Raw genomic sequence first — 13829 nt, forward strand, 5'->3', positions numbered from 1 at the left:
ATTCCTGCACTTCTCCTAAGGCCACCTACTTGCTGCCCCAGAACCCTCCCCCACCCTCCAGGCAGCGGAGCCCGATGGCCCCCCATATAGCCTCTGGTTCTTGCTTTCCTTTGGTCCAGGGCTCAGATGAGACCATCCGAGTCGTGTCCATGGACAGAGACTACCACGTGGAGTGTTACCACTGCGAGGTAGGCCCCTCCCTGCCCTAGAAGGCCCCCAAAACCCATCCTAGAAGTCCAAGAGGAAAGCATCGTGGGTTGATGGAGGCAGGATGTGGGCAAGGGGCTGCCCTCCAGAGCTGACAGAAGAAGTGGGGTGAAGCCTGATTTGGTTGGTGGTGGGGGGAGGGAGGTTGGAGAAGATGCATAAAAGTCTTTACTGTTTTCTCCATGTTTGTAACCACCAAGTCCTGAGCCGGTCACAGCTGCTCTCCCTGAAGCCACAGAGTGGGAGGGTCACGGGGAGTGTGGGTTTCAGGTCCTTTTGGGGGGCCAGATTGTCAGGCAGTTGTGTGATTTGAGGAATAGACTCCCTCCCCTCCAGCTTGTAGTCTGTTCTATCTGCCGGGAACCCCTTTCTCAACCGAGCCCTGAAAATCATGAAGAAACCCCCCTTGGAAACAGGCATGTCGCTGGTTGGTGTAAAGGCAGGTGGGGCCCATCTGTCCCTTCTCTGTTGTGTCACACCCCAGGCTGAAGGAGTCACTGGTGCCCCATGACTGTCAGGAGAGCCAGAGGTTGTGAAGGCTGCAAACGCGTTAAGTGCTTGTGGAATTTCAACCAGAATTAAGTGGATTCACCCAAGGAAGGAGATTTATTTTGTGATGCTGTGGGTAGGGAGAACAATGAGTGTGGGTGACATATAGCTTGATCCCACTGCCAGCATTGAAGAAATAGGTGGGAATCACTGTTGGTTGGTACCCCAGGTGCTGGAAAAAAGGGTAAAGACACTTGCTCAACTGTGCTTTTATTCAACCCAATATATCCAAAACGTTATCGCTTCAACATGCAGTCGAGAGAAAAAAATTTTCCTGAGATATTTTATATCTTTTTTCTGTCCTAAGTTTTGGAAATCTGGTGTGTGTGTTTGCACTGACATGACATCTCATTTCTGACCAGCCCCATTCCAAGTGCCGGAGAGCTTCATGTGGCCAGTGTTGGACAGTACAGTCCAGTCCAGACCCTCACTGGGCTGGAGCTGCGTGTCTCCGCACCGGCATGTTTTTTGCCCGGAAAGAATCACACAGCGCCCTCTGCTGGTTGTACGGGACTGTGTGTGGCCTTTGTGTCACTCTTGCAGTCTGTTTTGTTTTGTTTCGTCACCACTGGATATTTCTGCCTCACCCCAGGACTGCGGTCTGGAGCTCAATGATGAAGATGGTCACCGCTGCTACCCCCTGGAGGACCACCTGTTCTGTCACTCCTGCCACATCAAGAGGCTGGAGAAGGGTCACTCATCCACAGCCCTTCACCAGCACCACTTCTAGCCAGAGCCTCCTGCAGACCTCACGGTGGGGAGGAGCCAGGGTTGCACCATGAGGAGTCCGCTGGTTAATTCCTGTCACCCCTGGGGACGGATTGGGATTGGGGGAGTGGAGGGGAGGCAGGTGCCTTTCCTTTAAACAGGGAGGGGATCCCTGCTGGTCTGGGATTATGTATTTTCCAAGTGCCTTTCACTGCTGCCACACCCTCATCAGATTACTCAGGAAGAAACCCCAGCAAGCGCGTGGCATGTGACAGGAGATCTCATTAGTGTGACTGAATGAACCTTCCTGTCCCCTCTGGGAAGAGTTCACACTTCAGTGGGAAAGGTTTGCACTGAAGAGAGATTTCAGCTGCCGGTATGTTCAATCCTTTCCCTCCCCTTCGGAAAATACCTGCACCCAAACACCCCCTCCCAGCCCCTCCCCCGCCCCCCACACACCATAATTTAAGATTTCCTTCCACTCCAGAGCTTCAGTTCTTCTGTAGAATGGCTGCAAATTTTAATTGCATCATTGCAAGAGGGATGCTCTGACGTGTGCTTTGTATCTTAGGAAGAATTCACTTGGTAAAGCAGAGCCAAGGTTTGAAATAAGTGAGATGGGGTTTTCTCCTTGTAGCCTAATAGCATTCTGTGTGCCCCTGGAAATCTTCATTTCTTTAAAGGCAGCTGGCGGCCTGATGGAGGATTGATCCTGTTCTAGGAAAGTGTGCTTTGGGATGAGAACTTGGTGCAGGCGCCAGGCCTCTTTTGCCCGCCTGTTGTGCTTTTTTTCCTCTGGAGCTCTCAAGAATCTGGGACTTCAGAGTTCCCCCTGCAAAGGCTGGTCTCGGGATCTTTCGTGGGGATCCTCTTATGCCTATTTTCGCTTCTTTAACAATGGACTTTTGGGAAGTGTGCCCACATACTGAGACCTGACCCCTTATTAATGAGGAGAGTTTTTGTGTGTAAGATCTCAAAGCCAGCCTGGGAGAGAGTGCCTGAGCATAAGTTATGATATTCATTTCACAGGTTCCTCTCTTGCCAATTCAGGCATTATGCTTGAAGAAACCAGTATAAGGTACACTGCTTTTGTCTGTTGTTTTTTTTTTCTTTTTCTTTCTGTAAAAATTGTTTCCCTCTACTTTCAGTCTCCCACACACAAAAAATACCTCACAGATAAGAGCTTCAGATTAAGGAGGAATTTGGCCATCACACTGGACTCAGCCAGTGTGTGTTAGGAACCTCTGGCTTCGCCCAGGTCAGACCAGTGGGTCAGGGCACTGTAATCTTAACTAAAGTTCAGCTGGGAATAGATCTGATTGATACTGGGTGCTCCTGCCTTATGCATTTCATCATGCTGGCTTCCTTGAATGGCAAGGGCTAAGGGAGGGCCACCTACTGGCAGGATTTCAAGGCCACCTCTGCACTGAAGAGGCAAAATGTGCCCTGTGTGTCACACTCCTGAGGCCAGAGGTCAATACCCCTGGGTATTTCAATGAGAAGAAAGTGTGAGAAAAAGGTTGGCTGGCATTTGGCTTCTCAGCCCATGGGGAGGGACCCTGGGCCCTGTCGCAGGAGGGCAGGGGCCATCTCACCACTGCCAGCCAGGCTGGGAGCATCTGCTCTCTGCCGCCTCACCTCACATCCAGAGGGAGGGGATTGGGTGGCTGGGGCCTTGGAGGGCGTCAGTGGAACCCAAAGGCACAGGGACTCACAGACTATTCACTGGGCCCAGTTCTAAGCCTCTAAACCATGCTTTGACTCCTTTGGTAGCAGTTGCCTGTAAGAAGCACAGAAATGGCACCATGGATTGTCTTTTCCATTTTTGTTAAATTCATTCTGCTGGAATCCTTTGGCCAGATGTCACTTCAGCCCAAGCTGTGTGATTCTATTGGTTCCTTTTCACAGGCTGAGCCTCCTAAAAACCCATGAATGTTTATAGGAGGGCTAAAAATCCAGGGGGCTGGGGAGGTGAACCCTGGGGTCCCCCCTCCCTTCCCAGCACACCATCCAGCTCAGCCTTGGCAAGGCTGGTGGGCAGATGGAGCCAGCCAGTATGTCTCAACCTGTCTCTGCCAACCTAGGATTATTTCTGGCCTTGATGACACACCTTTGCTCCACTATCAAGTCAAGCACAGGAAAGAAAATTGCCTTGGAGCCACATCAGAAGTAGCAGGGATTTGTTTGCAAATTGGTAACAGTTGACCCTTGAAGAGCACGGGTTTGAACTGCATGGGTCCATTTATATGTGGATAATTTTCAGTAGTAAATACTGCAGTCAGTACTACACGAGATCTGTGGTTGGTTGAATCCACGCTGCAGAGGGACCACGGTTACGGACGGCCGACTATAAGTTATATGAGGATTAACCCTTAAGTTGTTCAAGGCATAACAGTAGTTTAAAAATCTGATTCACTTTTTAAATGAAATTTTTAAAGTGTCCTTGATTGAGGCAATTTTGATATCTCAGCAAATATTTTATACTGCTGAAGAAGAACAATAAGAGAATTTCTAGACACCCTAGAAATCTGAGCAGCAACTTCTCTTACTGTCAGTGTCCCTGGAGAGGGTAATGGGTAGGAATCTCCTACCAGTTTTGTCTCCTCCTCAGGCCCTTGCAAAAAAACCATGAATAGATGCCCACTTACCTGGTATTTTAAACTTTCTATAAATTATTAGCCAAATAGAGCTATAATGGGGTTGTATTTATAGGCATGTAGAAAGAACACACAAGCACTTCGTAGACCAGGATGAATAAGTTTGTTTTAAAAGGTAGAGCAGATAGCCTTGAGTTCCCTAGATGACTCTTGGACTTTAGATAAACAAGAATTATGGCCTGATTCCAGATGCCAAAGCCAGCCTCCAGCCTTCTCCCTTGCCTCACTTTGCCCTCTAGTTTTTTCTTGTCATCCCCCCCCGCCCCCCCCCCCCGCCAGCTAAGGTCATTCAAAAACGGCCTGAGTGATCTGAGAAAAGCCAGGAATGCAGTTTGGCCTGTCATAGCAGGATCCTCTCTCTCTGACATTATCCTCCCATCTGTGGTTGAGTAGAGAGTGATTTGTTCATTTTTCACACGGAAGGGCATTGAGTCCTGTTGGGTCATTGCCTGCACGTGGCGGCAGGGCTTTCCATTTCTCCGTGGTTAGTGCTTGAGCGAAAGCCTCTTTCGGCTGAGTCCACTGAGGTTGTGCCACTGAGTCCTGGGTGGCCGGTGGGATTACCAAGGAGTTCTGATTGCTTTCAAGTGCTGCCATCACCTTGTCTCCGTGGACTTGAGTTACCCAAGATGAAAAACAGAAATGTTAGAATTTGAGAAAATGATCTGGAATTCACACTCCTTTGCAGGCTGTTTTTGTGTGCCGTTTCCCACATGTGTGAAAGTATGAGAGCTATGATGGCTGCTAGTGCCCTTGCAAAGAATGTGTGCAAGACTTGACCCCAAACCATTGTTGCTTGATGCACTTGTTAAAACTGTCGACCAGGAAACCAAGTGCTTTGTATTCTCCTTTGTGCCAGGAATGAGTCCTAATTTCCCAGTTACTATTGGAGGTAACTTTTAAAAGCAGTAGGAAAAAGATGAGGAAGATGTGTTAGCTATCAATTGTTCTGAGCCAGAACTGGACAGATATGGGAAATTTCTATCTAGTGTATGAAAATTTCACTCTGCAGGGAAATTATTTTCCCCTGTGTCTCTTCTTTTACTTTAATTGATTCAAAATATTGTTCCTGTAAAATTATTCAAAATTTTACTGTTACTATAAAATTATTCAGAATTTTGTTACCATAAAATTATTCAAAATATTGTTAACTATAAAATTATTCAAAAATTTACTGTTACTATAAAATTATTCCAAATATCATGACAATAAAACTGCCTTAATTTGTAGACTATTAAAGTGATCTCCAACATAATCATGTTTACTGGGTCTGCTTTTGTGTGTATGCAGTAAGCAGATGGGGCTTTTTGCTAACGGGATTTGGTCTTTCAGAGCTCTCGATTCTTTTTTTTTCTTTCTTTCTTTTCCATTATGGTTGATCACAGGACATTGAATATAGTTCCCTGTGCTATACAGTAGGACCTTGTTGTTTATCCATTCTGTATGTAATAGTTTGCGTCTGCTAATCCCAAACTCCCAGTACAACTCTCCCCCGCCCCCTTGGCAACCACAAGTCTGTTCACTATGTCTGTGAGTCTGTTTCTGTTTCGTAGATAAGTTCATTTGTGTCATATTTTAGATTCCACTTAAAAGTGATATCATATGATATTTGTCATTTCTGCCTTACTTCACTTAGTATGATAATCTCTAGGTCCATCCACGTAGCTGCAAATGGCATTATTTCATTCTTTTTTATGTCTGAGAGCTCTGGATTCTTAAAGAAATATTCGGGCGTTGAACCTGTGTATCCTACTGGCAAGCTAATAAGCTAGCATGCCATGGTTTTGTGGATCCTGGCAGAAGTTATAAGACTCCTGGGTCAGAGACAAAGGACACTTTATTACTCACAGTAGCAGCAGTAGCATTTCACACTGTAAGCCTTTGCACTAGTTGCCTGAGCTCCAGTTCCTACAGGGCCCCGTGAAGAGGGCCAGGTGATACCTGCATATGAGGTGGGCTGTGTTACAAGAGGAAACCCAAGCTTAGAGAACCACAATCTTTTATAAATGGGCAGTAAACCTGCCTGACTTTTGCTCCAGAGAGAGACACTATCTCTTCCATCCAAGTCTGTTTACTACTCAAACATCCTTGAAAAGGTAGTCTGGAAGTAAGGCAGTGCCTCCCTCACAAGCTGTGTAGGAATGTGAGAGACGCTTAGAGAATCGTCTTTCAGTCTTTCAAGCATCCAGTTTCTTCACCTGGGACCTTATTATTGAGACTTTTCAGGTCATGCTCAAAATGGTGGTCGTTTTGTCTCCTTCCCTTTTGTGTATGTTACTGTTTTTTCTAATGAGGTTATGACCAAAGAATTCCAGAGGTGAGTGACCCTCTAGATTTAAGGCAACCACATACAGGAAGGCAGGACTTGCAGAGGGAAGGGGCAAGCAATGAGAGAGTGGCTATTCCGATTTTACAAATGTAGGCTGCTGTTTTTCTATGACCCCGATGCTACAAGGGATGAAGATGTAGTCAGGGGAAATGTTGTCTGGGCCAGGGTGTGCCCAGGACTAGAGATGAGGTCTCCCGATTGCTAACTAGCATGGGAGAAGGGGTGAGGAGCCAAGGTATGTGATTGCCATCTATATCCAGACAGGGAATAGCCCTGAGTCGACTCATGTGGTCAACCCTCTGGTGCACAATAAGCCCTCGGGCAGGGTGGTTTTGGGGTCAAAAGCCTGGATTCAAGTTCTAACTCAGGCTCCACCACCAAACTGCTCAATGAACGTAAGCAAATTTAGTTCCCTCATCTGTAAAAATGGGGATAACAACTGAAATTACCTTACAGGACTATTGTGGAATTGACTGAATTAGTCCAAGTAATGAGCTTAGAGCTCTTAATTTTTCAATAATAGTCACAGGTTTTAAGACTTACTTGATCTTTCCATTGGGACAACTAACAAAATAAATTACAAATGGGTTAAAGTACATGGACAAAACGATACAAACACAATTTGAAAAGAGCAACAGAAGAAACCATAGGGTAAATATTGGTAAACTGGAATATATAAAAGTGAAAATTACTTGAGGTTCAAAAATATTATAAGGAAAAGGAAAATATAAAAGATAAGCTAAAAATTGCAATGCGTTCGATAGCTGAAGAATTAATATCCTTAATATACTTAAAAGTTTAAATCTGTAAGAAGAAAATGAGTACATATATCAAGAGAAAATATATACATCAAGTAATATAAGTAAAAGGAAGTTCCGTTTCTCAGTTAAGAAAAGTGCAAAAAAAATAATGAAATTTATAATACTCAGTGTTAGCATGCAAGGAAACTGATGCTATTGATGGAAATGTGTATTTGTTTAAATTTTTTGGCAGGCAACTTGAAAATATATGCCAAAGTCTTAAAAAGTCCATGAAATGGACCTTAAAAATGTCTCTCTGATCATTCAACATCTAAAAATTTATAAGATATCAGAAATAATTCAACATAGCATTATTTTTAAAAAAAGTGTTAAAGTGACAACGACCCAGATTCCCAACAAAGAGGGTAATGTTTAAAATATCTAGTTTTTTTATGGGTTATCTTCAAAGAATGTTTAATGACCATAAATCTCAGACCCAAAGCTAAGGAGACAAAATGAGAACACAAAGACATTTGTGACAAAACCCCAAATTTGGAAAAAATACGTGTGTAGGTTTATATTAAAAAGTGTGGAAGAAAAGTAAAGTCCATAAGGAAAAAAAATTATGACGTTAATAGTAATGACGGCGGGGGCGGGGATTATGACGTTAATAATAATTATCTCGGGATGGGAATTTGCGTTTTTTTGATTCCCAGTACTTTTCTGTATTTTACAAGTTTCCTGTAATTTGTTCAGGAGGAAAAAACGTTATATTGGAGAGATTAATTGATCGATTGAATGATTAGTTATGGACAGTGTCGGATGTTTCCGCCACTCTTCAGGTTTGACTCTCCTTTCCGCCACAGACCTTTCGGTCCTTCTCAGGTCTTCCACCCAGGCGCCAATAGAATGAGGGGTAATATATAATACTAGATTACCTGGGGTCTTCGTACTGCAAAAACACCCATGTGCTAAGGTTTCCCGATTCACTGGGGACCAGGAGCTCTCAAGGGACAGGGCTGCAGACTCCGATCACTTTGCGGACCCCCTCTAACGCGCGCAGCCGCACTGCAGCGTTCGCGTCTCCGGGGCAGGTTAGACCCAGAGCTCACCAGATCCCGGTAAACTGGGACTGTGCCGCTTTTTACGTCACCGTAGGGGTTCTGCTCCACGGGAAAAAGTGCCAGAACTGCTGCCTTAAATGCGCTTTTGTGTCATCCGCTAGCTAACCTCGGGCCACAGCACGCCCCCCTACTGCAAACTACCACCATTCTAGGTGTGTTTTCCCACATGTAACCCATTTACAGAGTCTCCTCGTGTGCATCATTAATTAGGACGCTTTGCAGTTTACAAACCACCTCACACAACTCCGGCTTCCAAACACAGCTTAAAAGATGACATTTCGGGCACAGTAGCGTTAACATTCAAGATATTTAACCTTCACACCAGAGTCCTAAGGACATCCTGTAACGTCAAACCCAGTTGTAGCTAAAAAGTACGCCTCGAGCCAGCCAGGAGTCGAACCTAGAATCTTCTGATCCGTAGTCAGACGCGTTATCCATTGCGCCACTGGCCCCGCACTAACAAAAACAGCACTGTAGCGTAGATCACGCCTTACGCATCTACAACAGGCTCCCCGACACTAGCGCTGCGCTTCGCCCCTGCGCCGGGCGTCACGGCGCTGGTCCACAGCTCCCAAGGCTCCGCCTTTCCCCCCACCATGCGCTCCGCCAATCCGCAGCGGTGACGTCACGGCGCTCTTCGGCGCATTCCCATCCACCGCATCGGACTGCGCCTTTAGCGTTCTATAGCGCGCGCGCTAAGTTTGTCCACGGCCGCCTCCCGTTCGGGAGCAGCCCGGCCGGGCAGGGAGAGGAGGTGGGACGAGGCGGGGCGTTGCGGCCGCCGTGCCAGGGTGACCGGTTTCGCTGTATTCGAGGTGGCGGGGCGGGCGGAAAGAGCAGGGAGGAGGCTGTGGTGCAGGATGGCGGCAACAACCTACGAGCGGCTGAAGCTGTGAGTTCCGCGGGCCGGAAGCCGTTGCCCGAAGGGGTCTGCGGGGCGGCGGGTGGGGCGGCAGGTGTGGGCCGCCGGCAGCGGGGAGGCTTCCTGAGTTCCGGGGCTGCGGGCCGGGTGTGGGAACCCCGCGCGCTCCCCGCCTTACTCGCCGGGCGCGGCCGCTCGCGGTGCCGCGCCCGAGTCGCCACAGGCCCGGGAGCGGCTGTCCCGCCAGCTTTTCTCCGCTCAACTCGGCCTCAGAGCCCACGGCGGGGGACCGAAGCTGCGCACCGTCTTCCGGCGAGCCCGGCTCGCCGTTTGGATGCAGCCCTTCGGGGCACGCTCCTCCCCACTTTATTTTATTTTTTATTGTTTGGAGAGGTGGCGGCTAAATTTATCCTTATTGCTTAGGAGAGAAAACGAGAAGTTTTTCTTATTTCATGGACCCATAGCAGCATGTTAGAGGCCACACACAAATGGGTAAACCTTTATCTGGGCATTGAAGCCTTCGTGACCGGTCTTGAGGATGCATGAAAAATTTAAAGTACAGTCAATACTCTTAAGGCCCTAAAAGGTTTACTTGTCTTTAAATATTATACCGCCCAAGCATAAAGCAGATTGTTAAGTCCACGTGGACAGCCAGGGGCTACTGTCGAGAATTTTGGCCCTGTAAATTGACTTTTCGGTAAAGCCAAGCTCTTGAGGCTCTGAGAAATAGGCTCTGGTTGTTAGAGTTGTAAATTAGGTATTTGTAGGGTTTGGGGTTCGTCCTGGGTTTAAAACAAAAGCAAAAACATGTATTTCCCTTAGCATTACTATCAGCCCCTATGCTTTTCTTGTCTGTGAATAACTTTGTTCTACTCACTTTGTGTTTAATGCTTTACCTCTAGACTGAAAATCCAGTGACCACATCTCAGAAAGTCTTTGGCAGCAGAAGCAGATGTGACTATTGAGAAGCTTATCTATCCCTAAATAAGTTAAAACATCTTGGGACTTAGGCACAGGTATCGCATTTCCTATACAAGGATATGAGGACATCAAGATGTGGTTTCGGCACTTCCTATGCTCCCCAGAACCTCAAGCTCACTTAACTTTCTGGAAGGTTCAGTTAAAAGTTAGGGCTGCAGAATTGGAAGTGAGGCCATCTCGACATCAGATGTTTTGCATAAAAGAAGATTACTTTTTCCTCAGCCCACCCCCCTTACCACTTATCTTCACTGTAATTCCCTTGAAAATCCCCAGCTGCACACTTCCCTCCATATTTTCCTTGTTAGGTTTCCTTATTCTCTCCCAGTTCCCCATCACAAGGTGATCACCTTGTTGGTGAATGAGTCTAGGAAAGTGTCTTTGACTGAGGTACTGGCGGGGCCAGTGTCACGTGTGCTGTGTTGGCTAATTAGGTTATTGTTGTCTACCTGATAGTCACTAAAGGGTTTTAATGTGATCCTACACCAGGTCTCAGTTGTGTTTAAGAAATATGGAGCCTTGGCTTGATTGCCGCTCAGCGTTAGGTTACGAAATGCAATCGAATTTTCCTGTGGCAAAGATTGAATGGGATGGAGAACTTGAGAGTTATGATGATAACTGCCAAGGAGGCAATAAATACACTAGTCCAGACCTTAAAAAAAAAAAAAGCTCTATATCCATAAAAGAGAAAGGAAATTTGGCACTGAAGTGGTGACGCTGATGCTTTTGTATTGATTTTTGTGAGAAGTGGAAACTATAAATTTGTTTGGGGGAGAAAGTAAATCTGGGGTTATATGAAAGTCATTCTCTAATTTTTCAGTGCTTAACTTTTTTCCCTGAAAAAAAAATAGTTCTAAATGCTCCTGTAAATGAAGATACAATTTTTTACAACTTTGTTTTTCTTTGCCAAGGAGTTTGTGAGTTGGAGTCTCTGCTCATTTCTTTTGTTTGGCCCTTGCTGCTCTGAGGCGTGGTTTTAAAATGTGGCCTCCGACCTAAGGTGTATTCTTTTTTAGATGCATTGGAGGTGGAAGTGGTTTCTGATCCATATAAGAATTATAGGACATAATGGCCATTTGTTGTAAAAGTGCCTAGAGATATGTTTTAAGGAAGATCCGTACAAGAGATAGTTTGATTATTGTATTATGAAAGTATTGTTATTGGGTTTATTTAAATATCGAAGTGCTTGGGATTTTAAAAATTTGTTCTGTGTTATGCCATACATTTTTTCTAGTCCATCTCTGTCCTGTGGTGTTCACCTTCCTAATGCCCTAAGTTTCATCCTCTACTCTCCCGCTTACAATCTCCAGTTCCATTTTATTGACTTACAGGAATAAGCCCACATTTCTTAGCCACCTGTATTCTAGCCTCTTCACAGTCTATCCCCTAACCTTATTTCCCGTAACTGCCCAGTGCTTTTTTTTCTTCCTTTTTTTCCCTTTCACCAGACTTGGCCACCCTCTTTTTGCTTCAAGCTTGGGCTTATTTTGATCTTTCTATCCAGAATGTTTTCTTCCTCTCTTCCCCTCTTTACATGCTGATCACATCTATGGTAGAGCCGAGACAACTCTGGTTTTTTAAGTCAGAACAGACTTAGATTTATTTAGACTTAGATTCACCTGCTATTTGCTTTGTGTCCTGACCATGTTACTTAATCTCTCTGAATGGGGTTTTCATCTGTAAAATGGGAACGTTTCTACTTCACAGTATTATAAGGACTGAAAGAGCGTAGATGAAACCAGCATACTTAACAGATACTCCTCGTCTCTGCGAAGCCTTTTTTCCAATGTCTTTTCCTTCACTGAGCTCCCATAACAGTCTACTGTCACAGGAACTAGACACCAAACGTCTACATGAGTTTTCACATTCTGTCTCTTATGATTCGTTAGCAGTGTACTTACTGTCTGATGGACACGAGGACTGAAAGAATGATCGAGCCATAGCACTGTTTGAACCACTCACTTTGCTGCCTAGAAATGATGAAGTCATTAATAAATACTTTGTTTCTCCAACTAGGTTACAAGTATGTAGAACATATTAGAAACACCTTAACAATGATTTCTTCTCTAGTCCTCAGTTCCTAACGTAAAGCCTGGTGCATTGCAGGTCCTCAGTGGATCACCTGAGTAAATGAAAAGAACTTTCCGGTAGTCCTCGGACATGGTATAGAAATGAGTTACTTAACAACTGAAAATAATTGACATGTTCATTATGGATTTTTGATGTAGAAAACAATATTGATTTGTTCAGAATTTAAAATTTATACTATTTAAACGTCCAGGCAGTTCTTAATATTCCTATTTTGCAACTCCTTTTTTCATTTAAAATCATTTGTGTAAGCCTTTGTAATGTCAAATAGTGATGTTTGAAATTGCAAGACAATTAACAGAAATCCATGATTGGAAACCTTTAAAGCATTTTTTTTCCTTTTAAAGGTCAGGTGAAAATAGTATAAGGCAGAAAGTGAATCAGGTTGCAGCTTCTATCTGAAGAAACATTGTTTCCTCAGTTAAGAAGTGGACTTTCTTTTTAAAACATTGTCATAGCTGTGAGGTCAGTCAAGGGAGAGGTGATAGAATCTTGAGGACAGATGTAAACTAAGCAATTCTGTGATGAAGATATATGTAGTTTATACAGTCCAGTGAACATTCAGATTACTCACACATCTCTCTTCTTGACTGCCTTCATCCAATTCCACCTCTCCCGTCCACCCCCCCCGCCCATCTCTGATAACCACAAATCATATCTCTTTTTTATGAGTTTGTTTTTGAAGTGTAATTGACCTACAATGCTATGTTAATTCTTGGTACACAAGATAGTGATTTGGTATTTTTGTACATTTAAAAATGGTCACCATGATAAGTCTTGTTATGTCATACGAAGATATTACATAGTTATTGACTGTATCTCCACAGTGTACGTTTCATACCCTTGACTCATTTACTATGTTTTATAACTGGAAGTTTGTACCTTTTAATCTCCCTCACCTATTCCTTTCCTTTCCCTACCTACCTCCACTCCGGCGACCCTCTGTTCTCTGTAACTCTAACTCTGCTTCTGTTTTGTTTGTTCACTTGTTTTTTAGATTCCATGTGTAGGTAAAATCATACAGTGTTTGTCTTTCTCTTTCTGACTTATTTTACTTAGCATAATACCCTGTCGGTCCATTGGTTGTTGCAAATGGCAAGATTTCATTGTTTTGTTATGGCTGAGTAATATTCTGGTGTGTGTGTGTGTGTATATCTCATACATGTTTTTTATCCATTCATCTATTGATGGGCACTTGGGTTGCTTCCATATCTTGGCTTTTGTAAACAGTGTTGCATTGAACATAAAGGTACGTATATCTTTTCTAATTAGTGTTTTGTTTTCTGTAGATAATTAGGAATGGAATTGCTGGGTCATATGGTAGTTCCATTTTTAATTTTTTGAGGAAGTGCCATACTCTTTTCCATAGTGGCTGCCCTAACTTACCAACAGTGCAGTGTTCCCTTTTCTTGACATTGTCGCCAACACTTATTGTATTTGTTGTCTTTTTGATAATAGCCATTCTGACAGGTGAGAGGTGGTATCTCATCGTGGTTTTGATTTGCATTTCCTTCATGATTAGTGGTGTTGAGCATCTTTTCATGTGCCTATTGGCCATCTGAATATCTTCTTTGGAAAAATGTCTGT

At 44.4% G+C, this 13829-nt stretch overlaps 2 protein-coding genes and 1 non-coding gene across 3 annotated transcripts in view; 2 read left to right on the top strand and 1 right to left on the bottom strand.

Annotated features, from left to right (window-relative positions):
- LIMD1 (LIM domain containing 1) overlaps positions 1-10824 on the top strand; it is a 77898-nt gene extending 67074 nt beyond the window's left edge. Inside the window, exons 7-9 of the mRNA XM_022573402.2 lie at positions 120-188; positions 1349-9206; positions 10079-10824. Of these exons, the coding sequence (XP_022429110.1) occupies positions 120-188; positions 1349-1486 (207 nt within the window). The 3' untranslated portion in view covers positions 1487-9206; positions 10079-10824. The remainder of the gene's footprint in view (positions 1-119; positions 189-1348; positions 9207-10078) is intronic.
- On the bottom strand, positions 8694-8766 carry TRNAR-ACG (transfer RNA arginine (anticodon ACG)). The gene has a single exon. It is a non-coding gene; the product is annotated as a tRNA-Arg (tRNA).
- The window catches only part of SACM1L (SAC1 like phosphatidylinositide phosphatase), a 50919-nt gene continuing 46188 nt past the window's right edge, over positions 9099-13829 (top strand). The window contains exon 1 of the mRNA XM_089918058.1: positions 9099-9206. Coding sequence (XP_089774184.1) covers positions 9175-9206 — 32 coding nt within the window. The 5' untranslated portion in view covers positions 9099-9174. The remainder of the gene's footprint in view (positions 9207-13829) is intronic.

The sequence above is a fragment of the Delphinapterus leucas genome, chromosome 10 (genome assembly GCF_059928025.1).
Source record: "Delphinapterus leucas isolate spDelLeu-1000000601 "Yukka" chromosome 10, BTC_Dleu_Yukka2, whole genome shotgun sequence".
In the NCBI taxonomy this organism is placed as follows: Eukaryota; Metazoa; Chordata; class Mammalia; order Artiodactyla; family Monodontidae; genus Delphinapterus; species Delphinapterus leucas.